Here is a 23,716-nt window from a genome sequence, read left to right as displayed (position 1 = left end):
TTGGAGAAGGCTTACACAGAATTCCTTCTTAAAAACGCCCTTCCAGGTGATCTGGCCCCTTTGGACAACGTTGTGCTCCTTGCACAGTCAGTCCCTGAGCTCTCCCACTCATCCCCTGGAGCTGCAGGTCATGGCTGGCACGGGGGTGGCACAGAGAACAGAATCAGGGAATTGTGGAATGGTTTGGCCTGGAAGGGACTTTAAAGCCCATCCAGTCCCCCCCCGCCGTGGGCAGGGACGCCTTCCACCATCCCAGGGTGCTCCAGGTCAGCCTTGATGCAAAGGTCTGACCAGGGGAGGGTTCAACACCTGCTCTGGGGCCACCTGAGTCGGCCACAGAGGGGACAGACCCAAATCCACTGGAGCCACAGTGAGGAGTCAGGGAGGGACAGGGATTTTAGGGGTTCGTGGGAAAGGGCTGAGCACAGGCTCTGCCCTCCTGGCAGCAGCGCCAGGACAGTGTGAGGAGCCAGAGAAGGAAATTAAATTGGCTTGGGATGGGCCTGACACAGCAGTAACGAGGTGTCTGTGCCAGGACAGGTCCCTGAGCCAGCTCAGCAGTGACAGGACACGAGAGAGTGACACACGGCTCGGGCAGGGCAGCGTGACAGAGGAAACTCAGCCCCATCTGATCCTGGCTGGAGGCTCCCATGGAATCACACCCTGCACAAGCGGGCAGGGTGGAGACACAGCCCAGACTCCCCTGCCCTGCTGCCAAACCCCGACAGAAATCCCAGCTGGGACAATCCAAGTGTCAGCAGGACAGGCGAGAGAGAGGCTGATGCATCCTGTAATGGCTTCCCATTAGGCAGGGATGGGTGGGAGATTGGGCAGGAATTGTTCCCTGGGAGGGTGGGCAGGCCCTGGCACAGGGTGCCCAGAGCAGCTGGGGCTGCCCCTGGATCCCTGGCAGTGCCCAAGGCCTGGCTGGACATTGGGGCTTGGAGCAGCCTGGCACAGTGGGAGGTGTCCCTGCCCATGGCAGGGGTGGCACTGGATGGGCTCTGAGGTCCCTTCCCACCCAAACCATTCTGGGATTCTCTAAGTGGATGGGATAGGATAGGATAGGATAGGACAGGACAGGATGGGACGGGATGGGATAGGATAGGATATTGGATAGGATATCAGATAGGATGGGATAGGACAAGACAGGATAGGACAGACTGTTCCAGGGACAGAGGCCACCAGCAGCCACTGGCGATGCCCCCAGCTGCCAAACAGACCCTGCAGTGTGAGATTCTGGGGGGTCAGGGGTGAAGACCCAGAGAAGTGGCAGAGGAGCACAGATGTCCCCAGCCTCTCGTGCTGCCTTGGAAGACACTCCTGTACCTGAAGAAATGAGGATTTAAGAGATCCCCTTCCCTTTGGAACTCCCAGGAACCACTGTTGCTCTGGCTACAGCACCACGTGACTTCCTTAAATTTAAAGGCCTGAAAAACTCAGGAACCTTGGCTGCAGTGGATGTTCCGTGGCTGCTGTGAGCTGTGGGGTGTCCCAGGAATGCCTGCCCGTGGCACTTGGAGCTCTGGGCTGGTGACAAGGTGGGGATCAGTCACAGGCTGGACTCCGTGACCTTGGGGGCCTTTCCCAACGCAGGGATTCTGGGATTCTGGGACACACACAGCAGCTCAACGTGTCGTATTCTCTTCGAGGTGCTCGGTACACAGCTTGAAGAGAGACTCCTCTGCATCTCCAAATGCAGGGATTGCAGTAATGGAGTGAAGGTGAGAGTCTGAAATTCCCTGGGCTTTAGAGTCTTGTGGAAAACGTTCTGGGCTCTCAGCTGCTGCAGGTGAGAGCAGTGATTCACCGCTGGCCTCTCCCAGGAGATGCCCTTCATCCACGCAGCAGCGGGTACGAATTTCTGCGTGACAGAGTGATGAAACAGGGCTCCAAAAATACTGCCAGAGGGTGAAGGCACGGACAGAGTGAGCCCCACAGAGCCCTCAGGTCCTGACCCTGCCTCTCCCTCCCAGCACAGCCCTGGCTCTGCACAGGCACCACTTAATTGGGCCCTGGAGTGGAACTGGAGCCCCTGGCTGTGTCCTGGGATGGAACGGGAGCGCTGCTCTGGGGGCTCCAGGCGGAAATTCCCCTGCACAGACAGAGCCATGAAATATAAATGTGCACAAAGAGCAACCCCGAGATAAAAGGAATTGATTCTTCAAAGCATTACTGCTGTTTTTTGGGAAGGGCAGAGCCAGAAACGGCTGCGTGGGGCAGGTCATGGTGGAGGGGCTGGAAGAGCTGGATCCAGGAACAGAGACAGGGCCAGGATGGGGCTGGGGCTGCGTTTGGGGTGGGGAGGGAAAGGCAGGGAGGAGAAAGAAGAACAGGGATGAGTTACAGGACAGAGCTGGGCATGAGCTGCCTGGGAAAGAAACCAGAAAGTTTCCTACTGGTGAAAGATGAGATTCCGGGATGGCCAGGGAGAGAAAAGTTAATGGATTAACCCACTTGGAATGATAAACAGGGTTTGTGTGAGGGGTTCTCTGACAGGGCGAGTGCCCGGGGTGGCACGGAGATTTCGGGGCACACCGACGCCCTTCCCTCCCTCTGCCCACGGTGCGAGGGGCACTCGGTGTCCCCGGCGCGGGGGGGGTCTGTCCCCACAGCCCGGGGTGTCCCCGGAGCCCGGCTGTCGGCACTGACCGTGCCCCGCTCCGCAGGTGCCTCACAAAGGTGGCAATCAGGGCGTGCTCGTCGCGGGCGGGGTCGGGGCTGCTGCGCTGGCACCTGGGGCGGGAGGGAGAGCAAACAAAAACAACATAAATACGGGCAGGGATGAGCGACGGACACGGAGCCAACGGGGACGAAGCAAAAGCAGCAGGAGGGACGGGGGAAAAATGTAAATGGGTTTCCATGAGTTACAGGGCGAGGAGACTTCTGCTGTGCGGGGGCAAACACAGTGAGAGGGACGCTGGGGGACATCCAGCACTGGCACAGCTGCCCAGGGAGGTCTGGAGTCCCCAAACCTGGAGGTGTCCCAGGAAGGCCTGGACGGGGCACTCAGTGCCCTGGGCTGGGGATGGGGCACAGTTTGGGCTGGATGACCTTGGAGGATTTTTCCAACCTCAGGGATTCTGGAATTCTGTAAATGTTCAACGAGGGCAGCTGTGGAGCCTCTTGGAATTCCCAGTAGGATCCATGGTCTTTAAGGAAGAGACTCCTGAGCATGGTTGCAGCCAGCATGCCTGGGCACAGGAGAATCCAACCCCAGCAGCACTCCCTGTTCTCAGAATCCCAGAATCCAGAACCATTTAGGCTGGAAAAGCCCTCCCAGCCCATCGAATCCCAGCTGTGCCCCATCCCCACCTTGTCCCCAGCCCAGAGCACTGAGTGCCACCTCCAGGAATTCCTGGGTCACCTCCAGGGATGGGCACTCCAAACCTCCCTGGGCAGCCCCTGCCAAGGCCTGACCATTCTTTCTATGAACAACCCAAACAAACAGCCCCAAAGCCCAAACCACAACCAAAGCAGGAGGGAAGTGATGACATCTGACAAACGAGGGGTTGGTCACCAGTGCTGCCTCTGCCACGGACCCAGCATTTGATGGATGTTTTTGTTTGGTTTGAGGACTCATGAAAATAAAGCTGCTGCAGTTTGGAGAATTTCTATGAACAGAGATCGATTGCAAGAAATATTTGTCAGAACTAATATAGAACCAGAGCTAAATAAGTAATAAATAACTGTTTTTCTGTGTTATCCTCTTGGCAGGTGCTGCTCTCTGCAGCAGGATCTCAGGGAATGGAGCAAAACCCCAGGAAAAATGCAGCAAAATGGTTCTTTTTTTAGCCCAGACACTGCACACAAAGGCACATCCTTCCCTCCTCCAGCAAAGGGAGACACGGCCGCTCTGCCCCGCTGGACTCCCGGACCCGGGGGGTGGTTCCAGCAGGGTCTGTCCCCCAGGGAATGGGGCACGGGCAGAGGGGGCCTCTCCCCGGGGAGATGCAGCTCCTGAGCAGCGTGGGATCAAAGCATCACCCGGGCAGCGGCTCCTGGGCAGGTGCCACCGTCCTTGTAGCACAGTCCCATGGTCATTCCTGCCGGGTATTCCAGCCGCTCCTTCCCTCCCTCGCCTGCAGTCAGTTCCTCCCCCCCACACGCCCAGGAAGTTTTCCCTCCAGGAGCTTCTACGAACAGGGCGTTTGTGGCTCTCCCCGGGAAGAGAAGCCCCGTTTTCTCACACACTAACACTTTTCTCCTCAGCTGCGTGCAGGGACAGCCGGGGGCAGAGCCAGACCTTGTGACAAAGAGGTAAAAAGGAATTACCCAGGTGGAGCCCCCCGGGGAAGGAGCAGCCTGTGGAACGAGGGGTTTGTGCTGGGGAGACTGAACACTCGCCTCCACCCCGAGGAATCTTTAGGCAAATGCTGAAAAGCTCCATTTTTGGTGTGTTTGGAGCTGTGGCCACAACAGATTCCCAGACCTTTCCCATTCTAACCCACTCCAAGGGCTCATTAAAAGCCCGTCAGAAATGAAGGGCAACAGCTGCGGCAACGAGCAGCGTTCCTGGGCTTGGGAAGGGAAATCAGAGCTACACGGAATTAACGTGAGGCTGGACACTGTTCCCAGCCCGGATCTGCTCTCCCCTTCCTGTTTCTCGATGCCTGGGGGTACCCAGCCCCCTCCAGAGCATCCCTCAGCTGCCTCCAAAAATATCAGCGAATTATAGAACAGTCTGGGTCATGAGGGACCTTCAAAACCACCCCCATCCCCCTGCCATGGCAGGGACACCTCCCACTGTCCCAGGCTGCTCCCAGCCCCAATGTCCAGCCTGGCCTTGGGCACTGCCAGGGATCCAGGGGCAGCCCCAGCTGCTCTGGGCACCCTGTGCCAGGAATTCCTCCCCAATATCCCATCCATCCCTGGCAGTGGAAGCCATTCCCTGTGTCCTGTCCCTCCAGCCCTTGTCCCCAGTCCCTCTGCAGCTCTCCTGGAGCCCCTTTGGGCCCTGGAAGGGGGTCTCAGGTCCACGTTTCCATGTTCCTGTGATCGGCAGTTCAGTGAAAGCCCTGAGCTGTGTCCCTGTGCTGGCACCTTCCCAGCTGGAGGAGCCGCTCCGTTTGGGGACAGACGGCACAGACAGGATGTCCCCTCGGGCAGAGCTGCGTGGCAGTGCCAGCCACGGCTCACACAAAGCTGGGCGGGTTCTGCTGGCAGCACCTTCAGCTCCCGTTTCCAAGGAGCCGGCTCTGAGTGCACCCAGCTCCCTGGGAAAGCCCGAGGGGGCCGAGGCCGGGCTTAATCCCCCCGGCACTCCGTCCCCGGCGTGCCCCGCAGCGTGCGCAGAGCAATTAGTGCTCATTAGCACCTCGGCGGGCAGCCGGCGATGGGGAACAGCCCTGCCGGAAGGGCAGGAAAAGCAATCCCGGACCTGCGGCTTCAGCGAGGGTTCCACGTTGGCCTCGGCCAGGGTGGGGAACAGTTCCGTGTGTCCCGGAGCTGCCCCGGCACCGCGCCCTGCAGCATTCCCTGGCACCTTCCCGAGGAGCGGCGGGACCGCGGTGGCACCTCGGTGACACCTCGTTGGCACCGGAGCGGCTGCGGGTCCGGCCCGCAGGTACGGAATTACCTGTACCGGGCACCGGGAGCGCTGAGCCGGGAGCGGGCTGGGCTGGATCACCGGGGCTGGGATCACCTGGGATCACCGGGGCTGGGCTGGGATCACCTGGGATCACCGGAGCTGGGCTGGGATCACCCGGGATCGGCTGAGATCACCGGGGCTGGGATCACCTGGGATCGGCTGGGATCACCGGGGCTGGGATCAACTTGGCTGGGGATCACCAGGGATCACCTGGGCTGGGATCACTGGGATCACCTGGGCTGGGATCACCGGGGCTGGGCTGGGGATGACCTGGGCTGGGCTGGGCATTGCCACCTTCCTGCCTCTCCCCATCACATCCCAAGGGTGACTCCTCCCCTTCCCTCTCCTCACCTCATCCAGGGATCCCTTCAGGCCCTGGGAAGGGTCTGATTTGGAGGCTGCCCTCCGGAGAATCCCAGTCCCCCCGAGTGTCACTGTTCCCCGTGTCAGACACGAACTGAGCAGCGCTGAGCTGGGAACCGATCCCGTGGGATCCCACCTGACACGTGCTCCCTCTGCTAGGAAAATATTGATGTTTTCCTTCCCTGCCTGCGATTTTCCCACTGGTGCTGTGCCCACACAGCAGCAGACTCGCCCGGGCCTCGCAGCGCAATGAAAACACCATCTGGGCCCGTGGCAGCGCCGAGCCGCTCCCTGGGGAATCGCTGCTTCCCTCCCTCCTTCCCGAGGCCGCCCACCGAGGCAGAGCCGTCCCCTGGCACGGTCTGCTCCCTCTGTTCCCCGCAGGTTTTACTCCCTGCCCTCACGGAATGATTGTTTATTCCGTGCTCGGGAAGCTGGAGGCTCCCACCCCTCGGGCCTTGGGCAGGTCCTTCACGCCCCCACAGAGCCCAGGGAACAGCAGCATCACCCCCCGACCCCACAGGGCCACCCCAAAACCTTCCTTTGTCTTAATAACTAAAGTAGAGTCATGGAATTCCAGAATGGTTTGGGTGGAAGGGACCTCAGAGCCCATCCAGTGCCACCCCTGCCATGGGCAGGGACACCTCCCACTGTCCCAGGCTGCTCCCAGCCCCAATGTCCAGCCTGGCCTTGGGCACTGCCAGGGATCCAGGGGCAGCCCCAGCTGCTCTGGGCACCCTGTGCCAGGGCCTGCCCACCCTGCCAGGGAACAATTCCTGCCCAATATCCCATCCAGCCCTGCCCTCTGGCACTGGGAAGCCATTCCCTGTGTCCTGTCCCTCCGTGCCTTGTCCCCAGTCCCTCTCCAGCTCTCCTGGAGCCCCTTCAGGCCCTGCAAGGGGCTCTGAGCTCTCCCTGGATCCTTCTCCTCTCCAGGTGAGCACCCCCAGCTCTCCCAGCCTGGCTGCAGAGGCTGAGATGGTCCCAAGGACAGGTCCCCAGCTCCTCCCCCAGGCGAGCCACTGCTGTAAGTGAATTCCTCATTAAACCCTGGTTTTTGAGGGGTAATTCCCACACTTTCCATATCCCAACAGCCACCAAACACAAATCCAGGTTACACCAGAGCAATTCAAGAGAGAGCAGGAAATAATGGCAACCATGGGCCCCTGAGGGGAGAGGGAAGAGATGTGAGGTGGGAAGAGAGAATCGAGGTGGGAGAGTCTTCCCTGAGCTCTGGGACTCTCCTGGTGCTGCTCCCTGGCTCAGCTTTGGGTCTGGGTGCTCAGCCTGGGGCTGGAACAGGCACCCACACGTCTGGGAACGGGGATTGGGAGCTTCACTGGCTCCTGCCCCAAAGTTCACCCACTGAGACTTGGCTCTGCTCCTGTACAAGCAGCTCAATAAATTAGAGGTATTTAGATGGCACTTTTGGTGTCCTAAATTAATTCCTGTTCTGAAAATCTACCAGGAAAGCCAAGCATGAGACAATTTATTTTAAATCCTGTAATTTACACCAAGAAATCCCTGTAAATTTCTCTTCTGCTGGCTCACACCTTGGGGAATCCTTACGGGCTGCACCGTGCTGCTCTGGCTCCTGGGGAGGGAAAAGCTTTGGGAAGAGCTGCCCGGATGGAGCCCAGAGGGGTCCCTGCTTCTGCCGTGCTGCTTTCCCCCCTGAGGGATGCAAAGAGAAGCTGAGGTCACCTAGGACATCACCCCACTCTGCATGACACGAGGACAGGATTCACCGAGTGATTCAGGAGTAATATGGGAGGCAAGGCTGTGCCTGCTCGGCTCCCACAGCATCAGCTGAGGGTTCAGGCACAGGGATCACCACATTCCTCGAGATCCCACAGGACTGGGCTGGAGAAGCCCCCTGAGAGCACCGAGCGCCACCTTTCACCCATCAGCCCCTGTCAGGCAGCCCGGGTAGGGACTCCACACCTCCCTGGGCAGCCCCTTCCACGGCCTCCATCCCGGGAGGGGTCCAGGGAAGGCCTGGACGTGGCACTCGGGGCTCTGGGCTGGGGACAAGGTGGGCATTGGGCACAGCTGGGACTCGATGATCCTGGAGGGCTCTTCCAGCCTCAGGGATCCCTTCAGTGGCAGCATTTGGGATCAACTGCAGCAGCAGCAGGGAAAGGGAAAACCCCAGGAGAAGGGCAAGGAGCTGGGCTGAGCTGTGTGAGGGCAGAGTGGGATGGGGTAGGAGGTGTCCCCAGAGCACCCTGGGCATGCAGCAGAGTGACCGTGTCCCCCAGCAGTGACCGTGTCCCCCAGCAGTGACCGTGTCCCCCAGCAGTGACCTTGCCGTGGCTCTGTCTCTCCTGTCCCCCAGCCGTGCCCCGAGGCTGCTGCAGGGACAGTCTGAGCACGTCCACATCCCAACCCCAAGATTCCCTCTGTATTTATCCACACGTTTTCCCCCTGATCCTGAATTTCTGCCCTGTGGAGAGCGGTGTGTGAACGTCCCCGAGCGTTCCCCCTGCAGCTGCTTTTGGGCCCTTTTTCCCCCCTCAGCCCCAGGTTAGGGATGAACACCTGCAGGCACCCAGAGCTCAATTTAAATAACAATAAACGAACCACTCTTTTTTGTTTGAAGTCTTGGGAGCCCCCGAGGACCCTCCCCGCTCCTGGCTGTGTCCCTCTGTCACCTGGGAGAGCTGGGACCTCCCCTATCTCCAGACAAAGAGATTTTTATCCCTTTTCCAAACTAAAGCCAATTTTGGTGCTGGGTAGGTCTGTCCCGGGCGTTATGGGATGCAGGATGACTCACGGCACAAACACGGCCACACCTCTGCACAACCCAGCCAGGGCCTCCTGCACCCAAAAACTCTCCCCCAAAACCCTTTTGGGGCTAAAATTATGGCTAAACAGGAGCTGGGATCTCCAGAGGTCCCAGAGGTCGAGGAAGCTGAATAGAAGAAGAGGAACGTGCTCTGCCTGTGTCCAAGGAAAACGGCAGTGCCAGGAGTGCCAGCCCCTCTCGGGTGGCACTGGGGCCTGGACACACGGATGTGGGCAAGGGAACAAAGGGGAAAGGCACACTGGGAGCTGTCAGCAGATAAACGGAGCTGCCCAGCAAATAAAACCTACTGTGGGGACAGAACTGACCCCAAGGGACAGCACCGGCGGCGCTGGTGTGGGAATCCCTGCTCAGAGCTGAGGGCGGAGCAAAGTCCTGCGGGTTCCGATGAAAAAGCCGGGAGCTGCCCAGCTGTGCCCACATCTGGGCAAGGACAGACCTGCGGGGGGTCAGTGGTGCTGGACACGGCAGAGCTACACAGGGACCAACAAAACAAAGGCAGGACTGGGAGGAGCAGAGAATCAGGGACCTCGGGAGCACGAGACTGAAAATAATCCCAGTCAGGGTTAATGGAAATGAAATGTCCGCAAAAAGGCAGCTTTGGGACATTGTCCAGCCAGGTGACATCACGTCCCTTCGACTCCAGCTCTTGAGCTGCACATAATTGGGATTTTAGGCTGCAAGAACACGTTTCGCCCCAGCCAACACAACGTGCCCGGTTTCCAGGCTGCTCAGCAATCAGGAGAAGGAATGCAGGGTTTTGTTTTGCCAGAGGCAGCACTCGGTGACAGCTTTTATGGGCTTGGTGCTGAACAGGAACTCTGGTTAGAGACCCTTCCCAGCCCCAGGGAACTGAACCCACACTGCTGGAGGCTGCCCCAGGCACAGGGGAGGAAAGAGGCCCTGCTGGGCTGTCCCAGAGGGGCCACGGGGATCAGCTGTGCTCTGTCACCCCAAACAGGACACTTGTCCCTGGGACTGAGCGGGGACATTGCTGCAGCTGAGGGGGACTCGGCTCTGCTGTTGATGCAGGGTGGTTGGGATGGGGTCAGCCCCAAACCTTTATGGGGCCCCCAAGGGCAACAGAGACTACAGACCTTTCTAGGGAAAACCGTGGGATGATCCATGGACTTACAGGCTGGGTTGGGTTGGATGGGACCCTAAAGCCCAGCCAGTGCCACCCCTGCCATGGGCAGGGACACCTCCCACTGTGCCAGGCTGCTCCACGCCCCAATGTCCAGCCTGGCCTTGGGCACTGCCAGGGATCCAGGGGCAGCCCCAGCTGCTCTGGGCACCCTGTGCCAGGGCCTGCCCACCCTGCCAGGGAACAATTCCTGCCCAATATCCCATCCAGCCCTGCCCTCTGGCACTGGGAAGCCATTCCCTGTGTCCTGTCCCTCCAGCCCTTGTCCCCAGTCCCTCTCCAGCTCTCCTGGAGCCCCTTTAGGCCCTGCAAGGGGCTCTGAGCTCTCCCTGGACCCTCTGAACAGAACAAACACACCAGGTTAATTCTCTCCTGGAGGCAAAAGCTGCTCCATGAGCACGGACTGAGCACGGCTGCCGAGGGAACAAACAAAGTCTGGGGGTGCTCAGGGGGAAGGACTCGTCATTAACCTGACTGGGGCCAGGCTGTGCCTGGAACAGAGTTACTGAAAGAGGAGCAGAGCACAGTGACCATGACAGGAGGGAAAAGATCCATTCCTGAAGGGATTCAAAATAAATCAACTGAACCAAATGACATTGAATGGGCTTGGCCTGGTCCTGCAGAGGAGACAGAATCATCTCCTTTGGTCAGAAGGGCTCCTTGTAAAGATCAGGGAAATGCTGGGGTTTGCTGCAGTTGGGTCACCACAACCCCCTGGAGCACTCCAGGCTGGGATAGAGGGGCTGGAAAGCTGGAAAAGGCCCTGAGGGAGCTGGGAAAGGGGCTCAGGCTGGAGCAAAGGAGGCTCCGGGGGGACCTTGTGGCTCTGCACAAGTCCCTGGCAGGAGGGGGCAGCCGGGGGGGTCGGGCTCTGCTCGCAGGGAACAGGGACAGGAGGAGAGGGAACGGCCTCAGGCTGGGCCAGGGCAGGCTCAGGGTGGACAGCAGCAGGAATTTCCCCATGGAAAAGGTGCTCAGGCCTTGGCAGGGGCTGCCCAGGGAGGTTTGGAGTGCCCATCCCTGGAGGTGTCCCAGGAAGGGCTGGAGGTGGCACTCAGGGCTCTGGGCTGGGGACAAGGTGGGGACTGGGCACAGCTTGGGCTCGATGGGCTGGGAGGGCTTTTCCAGCCCCAGTGATCCCGGATTCTGGGATCACAGCCACCAAACCCCAGCAGGGCTGCACTGCAATGTCCCCTCTGCCAACACTCAGAGCTCCCCCCTGCTCCACCTGCCCCCTGCTCCGAGCCTCTCCCGGCGAATGTGCCAGAGAATCCATCGGCCTTTGGGAGTGGAAGCCTCCCCTGTGCAGGGTGGACGATGCGAGGACTGGGATGTCTCCCCCCAACTGGGGTGGCTGGGGCTGCACTGCTGCTCCCAACTCGGCTCCTGCAGGGAAACCCTTCCTTGAGCCCATTCTGCCTGCAGCACTCTGGGGTGGGCACGGAGCTCCTGCCCCGTGCGGAGCGCAGCCGCCGCAGCTCGGAGCCCCTCTGGATGTTCTCCCCCTGGAAGCTGAGAGTGGGGAGGCTGGAAATGATGGAGGCTCCTACGAGACTCTCAACAGGAACACTGAGAAGGGCTCCTTTGCTTTGCTTGTTGTCTGCTTTTTAGGTCACAAGAAAAAGTGAATTCAGGCATTAAAATCCTGTTCTTTCAGCTCAGGCTTGTTCCTCCAAAAAAGCAGTTGTCAAAGGGAAGTTATTTCCATGTTTTTAACAGCAGCGAATCACACAAAGGGGTTTCTATGCTGCCCTGCTGGTGAATGGCTGCGTTCAGCGTGTCCCAGGAGCAGCTGGGACTGCCCTGTCCTGGGGCTCCTGGGGCAAGGAACGGGTGAAACCACCCAGAAATGGGAATCCCAGACTGCTCTGGGTGGGAAGGGACCTCAGAGCCCACCCAGTGCCACCCCTGCCATGGGCAGGGACACCTCCCACTGTCCCAGGCTGCTCCCAGCCCCAATGTCCAGCCTGGCCTTGGGCACTGCCAGGGATCCAGGGGCAGCCCCAGCTGCTCTGGGCACCCTGTGCCAGGGCCTGCCCGCCCTCCCAGGGAACAATTCCTTCCCAAAATCCCATCCAGCCCTGCCCTCTGGCACTGGGAAGCCATTCCCTGTGTCCTGTCCCTCCATGCCTTGTCCCCAGTCCCTCTCCAGCTCTCCTGGAGCCCCTTCAGGCCCTGCAAGGGGCTCTGAGCTCTCCCTGGATCCTTCTCTTCTCCAGGTGAGCACCCCCAGCTCTCCCAGCCTGGCTCCAGAGCTGAGGGGCAGAATCCCCCTCCCTGCTGGTCTCAGCCTTTCTCCCCAGGCCCAGCCTGGGCTGAGCTCTGCCCACTCCAGCCCATGCCCAGGGCTCTCCGAGCTGTGCAGGGATCAGTTCTGTGCTACCTCCACCTGCCCAGGCCCTCTCCAGCCCCACATCTCCAGGGAACCCCCTGCATCTCCCAGCAGTGCCTGCTGCACTTGGCCCACTGCAGGAGCAGTTCCCTTTCCCAAGCAACTCCCTTGGAGGTGTCCATTTCCCAACCTTCCGAAAGCGCCCTCGGACAAACTGATCCAGATTTGCGCCGTATTTCAGGGAAAGAAAGGAAATCCCCTTGGATGATTGTCCTGGTGGGAACTGGAGTCTCACAGCATGAAGGAGGAACATCTGGTGGAGGTACAAACAATCAAAATGCTCTTCAGAATGGAATGGATTCAGGCAGGACTCGGCCTTTGGCTCCCACTGTAAATCACAGAAATCCAAGAGATTTCTGGGAACCTCTGCTGTGCTTTTGCCCTTTCAGAGTTTTCAGCACTGAGGCCACTCAGGGATGGGTTGAGCCCAACCCTTCCAGCCCTCACGGTGAATTCTGTGTCCCCACACAGGCAAAACCACAACTTCTCACATCTTCATCCATCATTTCTTACGGTATGTAAAATATATGATAACTGTAGGAACAAATCTGGCTTTCGAGCAGAAGCCAGGGGAGAAGTGGCCACTTTGAGCAGCTCCAGACACTGAAGTGCAGCTCCCAAGCCCCCCCTGCTCTCCGGAGCAGCCCCTCCAGCTGCAATTCCAGCTGCCAGGATGTGCCAGAGCCTCCAGCACGGGAAATGAACCCCTTCATTTCAGTCAGTGATGAGCCCCTGCAGCAGGGACTGACCTGGGGCAGGAGAAGCTGCAATAAATCTTGGGGAAAGCCCTGTAATCAGGCATGTGAGAGCTGACAAACAGGAATACACGGCATTTTCTGAGGGGAAAAGCCCCTTTCCCCTCCCTCACCTCACTCTGTCATTGAGTGCTGCCACCTGCACGTTCTCCAGGCGGGAAGGGAAGGAGGATCCAAGGAGACAGAGCCATGTGCTGCTCCTCCCAACAATCCAGGTGATGGATGACCCAGCCATGTACCCAGGCTCCAGCCAGTGCTGTTGAAAACACTGGGAAAGATGATCCCAAGAAACGGGTGGGAACACGCTGGGAGGCACACGGAGCCTCCTGTGAGCTGAGGCAGGAGCCAAGGATTGCAATTCCCTCTAACTCCCCAGGGCTGCTCCCACCTGGTTCGGGGCCACAGAGGGTGAGAGGGAGTCACTGAACCTGGAAATGCCACAGACAGGGATCCAGGACACCCTCAGCACTCAGAATCCCAGGATCCCTGAGGTTGGAAAAGCCCTCCCAGCCCATCCAGTCCAAGCTGTGCCCGATGCCCACCTTGTCCCCAGCCCAGAGCACTGAGTGCCACCTCCAGCCCTTCCTGGGACACCTCCAGGGATGGGCACTCCAAACCTCCCTGGGCAGCCCCTGCCAAGGCCTGAGCACCCTTTCCATGGGGAAATTCCTCCTGGATCACAGAACAGCCTGGCCTGGCAGGGCCCTCCCAGGACTGTCTGTCCTTTCATGGGAAAGGCAGCCTAGGAAAGGTTCTCTGACTCCTTGTCCAAGGGCGTCCTGAGAGCTCCCAGTGCCAGGGACCCCCAACCCTGGCTGCTCCCACAGCCACTGCACACGGAGCAGTGTTGGCAGAAATCCCATGGAAGGATTTACAGAGAGATTTGGGGAGAATTGTAGGACAGGCAGTCTGTACCCACGGACACGACTCGTTCTGCCGAGGGAAGCAGAGGGAAAACCCAGGGATCTCAGTTCTGCCTGGAGCTGCTGGAAATGGGGGCTCTGCCTTGCCTCTGGAGCACCGCTGGCCACTGAAACAGTGCCAGTTCAGCTCCTCATTCCCGGCAGGAATATTTATTTATTCATTCATTCCCAGCTCTGCCCACACAGAGCTGCTCCCCCTCAGCCCCCCTAACAAGGACAGTGGAAGTCCCCATTCAGGGGGTTTCCTGCTCATTTTCAGACCTAACCCACACCGTGTGGTCACCGTGTCAGTGCAATCCCAAACCCAGCCCCACCCCAGACACCTCTCCCAGCCAGGGCAGCTCCCAGCGGCTGAGCTGGGTGAGGTGGAGGGCCTGGGACCACCGTGAGTGGTGACACTGCAGGACAGGATCCCCCCTGGCAAGAGGAGCAGCCCGTGACATGAAACCAGCCTCTCCCAGCTCGGGAAGTGAATTCCAGCTACAAAGGAAAGCCAAAACCTCTCCAGGTATTTCCTCAGTCCCGGCCACGGAACCACATGGACTCAGTAAATGAAAATCACTCTTTGGAGAGAACAGAATTCCTGGCTCCCTTGGGGGAACTGCACCCTGTTCTGCAGGGCCAGTGGGATTTGGGATGATCAGGAGAGCCCACACAGCGAGTATCCCATCCCTTCCCCAGGAAGAACCCCGAGCCTGAGGCTCCTGTACCTTTTGGTTGGCGTGGGCGCTCCGGAGGACACGTGGGTCACCATGGCCTCGTTCATGTTACTCACGGGCCGGGGGGGGCTGCAACGACACAGGGAACAGTCAGAGACCCAAAAACCAACAAGGACAACCCAGCACAAACCCAGACCCTGTCAGAGACCCGAAAAACCAAAGGAAACAACCCAGCACTTGGAAAAAGCCCATCCCTGTGTCCTGTGGCAGTGCCAGGCCAGGAGCCTGACAGGAATCGTCTCGCATGACACCTGAGGAGGTTGCTTTGCTCTAGAGCTCCTCCCAGTTCTGTGTCCCACTAAAATGGAGAAAATGAACATTTCTGAGCACCCAGCCCAGCCCTGGTGTTGCTGAGTGGTTCAAACTACCAGAGGAACCGCTCAAATCAGGGCAATTGTTTGAAGTGTCTGAAGAAATGACACTTCAAACAAGAAATGTCTGAAGAAATGAAATGTCTGAGGAAAATGAAAGATTTCTTGCAGTGAGCAGCTCTCCAACCCCTGCTGAGGTTTATTTTAACAAGGCAAAGGTGGTTGGACTAAACAAATGGATGGAGCCTTGTGCTCCTCACCGTCCCATAAACCCCAGCCATGGAATGAAGAGCCAGTTATTGCCATTCCCAAACCCTGGGGGTTCCCTGTGTGCTGGTGGATGTGCTGGGAGCAGGGGGACGCAGGGGGACACAGGGGCAGCTCTGCCAAGAGCCACGGCAGCTCATGGCAAGTCTTGGAATCAGTACTTGCCCTCCAGTGATACCCAGAGATGTCCCTCAGCCTCTGAAATGAGACTTCCAGGACCACCCAGTGCCACCCCTGCCATGGGCAGGGACACCTCCCACCGTCCCAGGCTGCTCCCAGCCCCAATGTCCAGCCTGGCTTTGGGCACTGCCAGGGATCCAGGGGCAGCCCCAGCTGCTCTGGGCACCCTGTGCCAGGGCCTGCCCACCCTCCCAGGGAACAATTCCTTCCCAAAATCCCGTCTAAATCCACCACCTGAACGCTGCCCTTGCTGGAGAGCTCAGCAGTTCCCTGGAACTCTTGTGGAAGTCGATGTGGTCGGGTCCCCAGGAGCTCTGGGGCCCCTCAGCTCGTGCCAGCACCGAGCCCTGGCCAGCGCTGCCCCCCTGCACAAACCCCCGGCGCTCTTGGAGGGACGTTCTCGTCCCGTGCTTTACCCTCCAAGCACTCAGGAGCTATCAGGAGGGAGGGGGAAATGAAGGCACGGCTCCCTTTGTGCAGGGTACATTAGATAACAAACCTGCACCTACGGCTCCTTATTTATTACTGCAATCTAAGGAAGCATCTCCCGCTGCCTCTCCCTGCTCCTGCGCTCCCGAGGGCGCCGGAGAAGGATCCATTCCCTGTTCCCTGGGCGGCACCGAGGCAGCCGAGGAGAGGGAGATGCTACTGAAAAATGTGAGAGCTGATAATGAACAATAAAATTCACACCAGAAAGGGGAGAAGTGGGGGTGCAATAACCCCTTCCCAAGGGGCACAAACTGGACTCACCTTGGGAAAACAGACCTTACCAGGGGCTGCAGCTCTGCCCTCTGGGACAGGGATGGGACCCTGGGGATGGCCGGAGCTGTGTCAGGGGGGTTTGGGATGGAGATCAGGGAAGGTTCTTCCCCCAGAGGGTGCTGGGCACTGCCCAGGCTCCCCAGGGAATGGGCACGGCCCCGAGGCTGCCAGAGCTCCAGGAGCGTTGGGACAGCGCTGCCAGGGATGCCCAGGGTGGGGTTGTTGGGGTGTCCATGGGACTGAGGATCCTTGCGGAGCCCTTCCCACCCAGGATACTCCATGATTCCATGATTCTCAGATAAAATGACTGCTCAGGGCACACGGGGCCGTGGCTGGAGCTGGAGAACATCCCTGGGGCGATGCTGGAACCCAGGAGAACAACCCCGAGCCAACCAGGAGGTTTTGGGGAGCGAGGGGGTTCTGTGTGCTTGGCTCTGCCAGGCACAAATGGAATCCCAGTCCATTCCAGGAGCCACAATTCCTGAGGGAGGCTGAAAAGCAGGGATGGTTCAGGGAAGAGGCAGAGGAATGACTAAAAGCTGGGAAAACATTCTTTTCACTGACAGAACTGTAATCCCAAACCTCCTCTTTAGCAGCCAATTATGTGGTGCTTTGATGGCAACCTCCACATAAATTGGATTTATTTCCAATCAAACCCAGCCACAGTGAACAAGCAAAGACACAAGGAAACCCAGAGAGCAGGAACTGAAATGAGGGAAGCGCAGCAGTGCCCAGAACGGCTCCCAGGGCTGATGAGCTCTTAACTGGAATCTTTAAAGCTCTTCTATAAAACACCTGATTTTCTGTTGGCATTTTCCACTTTGCACAGGTTGTAATCTTCTGATCTCTGCTGTACTTGTGGCTGAGGTCAAATATCTGTGAGGAGCCACTCCATGAACTTGAAATTGGGAAATAACTGTAGGAACACCAGTGTAGGTGTTTGGAGCTCTTTTGCCCAAAAATACAAGGGGGAAACTCCCAGGCAGCATCTACACAGGAAATGCCATGGCCAGGCCTGGGCAGGAGATTGGATTAAGAAATAATAAATCACCTCCTTGCCTTTGACAGAGAATTTCAAGTCTTCCTCTATTTTCTACTCTCTTACTCCACTTCCTGCACCAGGAAACCCTGACAGGCTCTGCCACAATGAGAACACCGAGCTGTTGGAGTGGGCAGCTCCTCTGAAACTATTTCAGATTGGATTTCTTGAATTTCAAATCTAAAGGACATCAGCAGGACGTGGAGCTGCTGGAGAGAGCCCAGAGGAGGCCCCGGAGCTGCTCCAGGGCTGGAGCCCCTCTGCCATGGAGCCAGGCTGGGAGAGCTGGGGGTGCTCACCTGGAGAAGAGAAGGATCCAGGGAGAGCTCCGAGCCCCTTGCAGGGCCTGAAGGGACTCCAGGAGAGCTGGAGAGGGACTGGGGACAAGGCATGGAGGGACAGGACACAGGGAATGGCTTCCCAGTGCCAGAGGGCAGGGCTGGATGGGATATTGGGAAGGAATTGTTCCCTGGGAGGGTGGGCAGGCCCTGGTACAGGGTGCCCAGAGCAGCTGGGGCTGCCCCTGGATCCCTGGCAGTGCCCAAGGCCAGGCTGGACATTGGGGCTGGGAGCAGCCTGGGACAGTGGGAGGTGTCCCTGCCATGGCAGGGGTGGCACTGGATGGGCTCTGAGGTCCCTCCCAACCCACTCTGGGATTCGGTGCCTGGGAGCTGGAGCCTTCCCAGCTGCAGGAGAGGCTGCAGGGACCAGCAGGAGGAACAGAGACCACCCAGATCCAGCTGTGCCAGCCCTGGGAGCCAGGGACAGGGACCCAGAGAGCTGCAGGCACGGCTGGCAGTGCCCACACCCTGCTCCACCCCCGGAAATGAGCAGCCACACCTGGACACACCAGGAACAGGCTCCGCACTGGAATCCAGGGATTTAAAAGTGCCACAAATTAATCCCAAGGGAATCTGCTGCTGCTGGAGCAGCTGGACTTCACCTGGGACAAGGGATGGGGCTTTTTGGCCTGGCTGTGCCACAGGGGAAAGGCTCATGGAAGCACAGATCCACAGGAGGCTGTGGGCTGGAAGGGACCCTGTCCTCAGGAGCAGCCCCAGGGCAGGGGCCAGGACTTCATGGAGCTGCATTCCAGGGAAAACCCTGGAAAACCAGGCACCTTCTGAACACACGGCCACAGGGCACCCAGGAATTCCCGACCTCTCCCCTCCTCTCTGCTGCAGTCAAGGGCTCCTTTTCCCTCCCTGGGATCCAGGGCAGCAGCACTCAGGGCCAGCCCTGAGCTCAGCTCGGAGATCCCCCAATGAAATCCCCCGAGAACTCCAGCAGAAAGGGGGAATTTGTCACCTCTTATTTCCCCTGTTCAGTACAAAGGCTCTGTTCAAAGTCCAGGACAGAGCTGGGGCTCTGGGGCTGCTGGGGTTTCCTCGGTTTCTTTTCCAAGCCAGGAACAAACCCCTCCCCTCCACTTCCCCAAAATCGGGGTAACCTGAATTTCCAGGCTGTGCAAAACAATTAATTCTGCAAATGGAACGAACTTGAGAAGGGAAAGGTGTTTGTGGTGTCCCTGGAAGGCACAGGCCCAGGGGACAAAGCCCCTGCAGCCCCCACCTGCTCCTCCAGCAAATCCTTCAGGAGTTCTGCTTCCAGCTGGGGTCCACAGCAGGGTGGAGTTCGAATATTCCCTCAGAATGCTGGATTGCAGTTGAAGTGAGCGGTGTGCGTGGTTCCAGGAGGGCACTGACCCCTTCCCTGCACAGCCTCTGTGCCATTCCAAGCACAAACACCTGCTAGCAGCTGGAACACGCTGCTTCCCGACAGAGCATTTGTAAGGAAAATCAGGGATTGTTTAAAAATAGCATCCAACACTCCTGCAATGAGAGCAGCAAGGGCAAACACATCCGTGGGGATGCTGAGGCAGCACTCGTTTCCCAGTAAACAGGAATACAACTGTGCTCCTAATCTGGATCTCATCACCTCATCCCAGGGAAATCGCCTGAGCAACTTCCAGGAAAACCAACAAGGAAATATGGGAACACGGCAGGTTCATTCCTGCTGTGCTCAACAGGAGGGACCAGCCAGTGCCTGCACTTAAACTGCTCAGCAGGGGACTGGAATGAGAAACGTGTCTGCTTCCCTGGACACCCCCAGAGTCCCAGAATCATTGAAGTTGGGAAAGAGCTCCCAGCCCATCGAGCCCAAGCTGTTCCCGGTCCCCACCTTGTCCCCAGCCCAGAGCTCTGAGTGCCACCTCCAGCCCTTCCTGGGACACCTCCAGGGATGGGGACTCCAAACCTCCCTGGGCAGCCCCTGCCAAGGCCTGAGCACCCTTTCCATGCAGAAATTCCTGCTGCTGTCCACCCTGAGCTCCCCTTGAGGCCACTTCCCCTTGTCCTGTCCCTGTTCCCTGGGAGGAGAGCAACAGCTGCATCCTGGAGGAGGATGCAGGGAGATCAGGGAATGCAGAATGCACCAAACCAGCAGGAAACTGCAGAATTTCCATTTTTGCTCTTCCTGACCCAGCCTGGCTGCAGGAATGCAGGTGAAGGTGGCTTCAGAAACACACACTTATTCCTGGAAATGTGAGGGCAGTGAATCCCTGATTCCCTCAGGGATGGAGGTCCGGGGCTCCAGCAGATCATCCAGCAAAATCCTTGACTCTGAGGCTCCACTAACATTTGTGTCTGCATTTTTCGTATCTCCTAAAGCAGTGAGAAACACTGAGATAAAGGAGCTTCCATCACACAGGGAACATCAGCCTGACTGGAATTCTGAGTGGATTTAAAAACCCTCTTGTCCTGGTGTTAAAGGTTCAGCGGTGGAAATTCCAGCACCCCTTGGGTAACCGGTTCTAACAATTCTTTCCTTACATTCACTGGTAAAAACACACAGCTTGTTTTGTTGCCCGGAGCAGCTGGGGCTGCCCCTGGATCCCTGGCAGTGCCCAAGGCCAGGCTGCACCCTGGGGCTGGGAGCAGCCTGGGACAGTGGGAGGTGTCCCTGCCCATGGCAGGGGTGGGATGAGATGGGATTTGAGGTTCCCTTCCCACCCAACCCACTCTGGAATTCTCTGATTTTCACATTTTATATTCATTACTCTGAAGGTGTCTCCCTTCAGCTCCTGCTCCGTGTCCTCTGTTGAGCCCATCTGCCAAAGCTCCAGGATTAAGTTTAATTTCTCTAGGATTGGTATTTTCAGAGATATCCAACCATTCCTTACACCTGCATTCCTTGAGTCCTTGGCTGGACAGCTGCCCACATTCCCAAACCTATTTCCAGTCCCTGACCCATCTCCATTGGCCTTCCACAGGGTTTTCCAGCCAGGATCCCACCACCAAAGGGAGCCTCTCCTGCTGGTCCTCCTGGCTCTTGTCACTATCCTTGGTTACAAAATCACCCCCAAAATGCACATTCAGCCTACTGCCCACTGTGACCTCCAAAATCTGCTGTGGAGACATTCTGCCCAGCACATTTTCCCTTCAATTGGCTTCATTCCCAATATTTTCTCATCCCCCTCTACTTTATACGTTTTCCTCCTCATGGAAATGAGTGCTAACGGCACAGAAATCTGCAGGGCTCTGCTTGAAAGCCCCTTCCTTTTGCAGCTACACTGAGGCCAAGGAGAGAAACAATTTTCAGGGAATCAGGGAATCTCAGATGGGATTGGGTTAGAGATGATCTCGTTCTAACCCCCCCTGCCACCACAGATTCCTCCCCATCTCCTCTCTGGGTGGGGCTTTATTGTTTTCTCAACCTTCCAGCGCTCATAATCAGCTCATTATGGCAACAGCCCCCGGCCATTGATGCAAATGAACCCCACAGCAATGACCCTCCGGGCTGAGACCTGGGCTGCACCGGCACCAGGCACCTCCTTACAGCTCAGCCAAGCAGCTTTCCCCGCTCTGCTCTCTCTTTCCCCCCCAGCTGTGTCGCTGTGCCCTGGGTGACCCCATCCCGGTGTCCCCAGGCAGTGACATCACCTGGATCCGCTGCCAGGGCCCTGGGAGCTCCCCAGTGCTCCCAGACACAGCGGCCACCGGCAGAGTCTGAACTGGGGAACTGCCTCAAAGTGCAGCTGGGACTGCCGAGACAGAGCACCCCAGCACCCTGCTGGGTACCCCCAGAGCATCCCAGAGCCACCGCGGCTGGGAAAGACCCCAACACCATCGAGCCCAACCTGTGGCTGATGCCCACCTTGTCCCCAGCCCAGAGCCCTGAGTGCCACCTCCAGCCCTTCCTGGGACACCTCCAGGGATGGGCACTCCAAACCTCCCTGAGCAGCCCCTGCCAAGGCCTGAGCACCCTTTCCATGCAGAAATTCCTGCTGCTGTCCACCCTGAGCCTGCCCTGGCCCAGCCTGAGGCCGTTCCCTCTCCTCCTGTCCCTGTTCCCTGCCAGCAGAGCCCGACCCCCCCGGCTGCCCCCTCCTGTCAGGGACTTGTGCAGAGCCACAAGGTCCCCCCGGAGCCTCCTTTGCTCCAGCCTGAGCCCCTTTCCCAGCTCCCTCAGCCGCTCCTGCTGCTCCAGCCCCTCGGGAAGGTGAGTTCCTCGCCACCAGCTCATTGCACAATCGCTGCCCCTCTGCCAAACCACAGCCTGGAAACGACTCACCCACAACTCCTAACTCATTATTTACATTCTTTGCTACCAATTTTTGTCTTTCCTCCCTGCCTCAAAGAGCACAGCTGGTTTTTTTCCCTTCCAAGCCTCATTTTCCCTGGAACCTTTGGCCAAGTATTGTTAAACTACCCCCAGTTATTAATATTTTCATTCTTTATTTACTCGGCTGGAGCAGATCTCAGCTTTTCCAGAGTCTCTCCCCCAGCATTTATTTGTAGGTGCTGATGTTGCTCCTCCTTTACATGAATCAAACACACTCAGCCCCTGGCCCCTGACACCCCCACAGTGACTCTCTGGGGCTCAGAGCAATTCCTGTTTGGAACCGAGTTCCATCAGAAAATCTCCCCTGGCTTCAGCCCCTCTCACACTTAAAAACCATGTGAGAGGGGTTTATTGTTGTTTTTGTTGTTTCAGTGGTACCACAGAAGCCCCAAAAGCCTCATGTCCCTCATACAAAACCCCAGTGGGTCCTTTTTGTCCTATCTCCCTTTGCTTTCCATGGGATTTGGTGCTGGATATAAATCACCTGCTCCCAGTATGTCTGCACCAGGTCAGTGTCTGGTGTTCCCAGAGTTGTCCTTGGCCCATCAGGCCCAATTTCCCAATCTGTTGGCTTTTAGGACATTGGTTTTTTACATTTAATTAAAGCTGTCAGCACAGAGCAGATGTCTCTGAGCTGCCACGCTGCTGCCAGGAGCGTCCGGGCAGCTGTCCCAGTCCCTGCAGGAGGTGTCCAGCTTGTCCCCATGTCCCTGTCCCTGCAGGAGCTGTCCATCCATGTCCCAGTCCCTGCAGGAGGTGTCCATCCATGTCCCAGTCCCAGTCCCTGCAGGAGGTGTCCATCCATGTCCCAGTCCCAGTCCCTGCAGGAGGTGTCCATCCATGTTTCAGGCCCTGCAGGAGGTGTCCATCCATGTCCCAGTCCCTGCAGGAGGTGTCCATCCATGTCCCAGTCCCAGTCCCTGCAGGAGGTGTCCATCCATGTCCCTGTCCTGCAGGAGGTGTCCATCCATGTCCCAGTCCCTGCAGGAGGTGTCCATCCATGTTTCAGGCCCTGCAGGAGGTGTCCATCCTTGTCCCCATGTCCCTGTCCCTGCAGGAGGTGTCCTTCCATGTCCCTGTCCCTGCAGGAGGTGTCCATCCATGTCCCTGTCCCTGCAGGAGCTGTCCATCCCTGTCCTAGTCCCTGTCCTGCAGGAGCTGTCCAGCCCTGTCCTAGTCCCTGTCCTGCAGGAGGTGTCCAGCCCTGTCCCCATGTCCCAGTCCCTGCAGGAGGTGTCCAGCCCTGTCCCCATGTCCCAGTCCCTGCAGGAGCTGTCCATCCATGTTTCAGGCCCTGCAGGAGGTGTCCATCCATGTCCCTGTCCCTGCAGGAGCTGTCCAGCCCTGTCCTAGTCCCTGTCCTGCAGAAGGTGTCCAGCCCTGTCCCCATGTCCCAGTCCCTGCAGGAGCTGTCCATCCATGTCCCAGTCCCTGCAGGAGCTGTCCATCCCTGTCCCAGTCCCTGTCCTGCAGGAGCTGTCCAGCCCTGTCCCCACCTGCACGTCCCCAGGGCCATCCTCTCCTGCTGGGCTCCCGGGATCCTGCCCTGAGCATCCTCCAGCCCCTGGCACCTGCCCAGCTGCCCCCGGCATCCAACAGCCTCCGGGAATGGGAACAGGCAGTGCCAGGCTGGGAAGGGAAGGGCAGTGATGGGTTAGGGAGGAAAAGGCAGTGATGGATTGGGAAGGGAAGGGCAATGCCAGGCTGGGAAGCTGAGGATTGCCTGCTCCTGGCTGGAAGCCCTGAGCAAACCCGGGGGCACTTCTCCCCCAGCTCCTCCCGTGGCTCCTGTATCACAACACAACCCCAAGGTGAGGCTGCCCCCGCCCGTGCCCTTCCCTG

At 58.3% G+C, this 23,716-nt stretch overlaps 1 protein-coding gene across 1 annotated transcript in view; it reads right to left on the bottom strand.

Moving 5' to 3' along the window:
• The window catches only part of DTNB (dystrobrevin beta), a 121,293-nt gene that overhangs the window by 69,173 nt on the left and 28,404 nt on the right, over positions 1–23,716 (bottom strand). The window contains exons 10-11 of the mRNA XM_039568619.1: positions 14,684–14,761; positions 2,653–2,736 (exon numbers count right to left, since the gene is read on the bottom strand). Of these exons, the coding sequence (XP_039424553.1) occupies positions 2,653–2,736; positions 14,684–14,761 (162 nt within the window). The remainder of the gene's footprint in view (positions 1–2,652; positions 2,737–14,683; positions 14,762–23,716) is intronic.

Source organism: Corvus cornix, chromosome 3 (assembly GCF_000738735.6).
Source record: "Corvus cornix cornix isolate S_Up_H32 chromosome 3, ASM73873v5, whole genome shotgun sequence".
NCBI classification, from domain to species: domain Eukaryota; kingdom Metazoa; phylum Chordata; class Aves; order Passeriformes; family Corvidae; genus Corvus; species Corvus cornix.
This window is presented reverse-complemented; position numbering and strand designations above follow the sequence as displayed.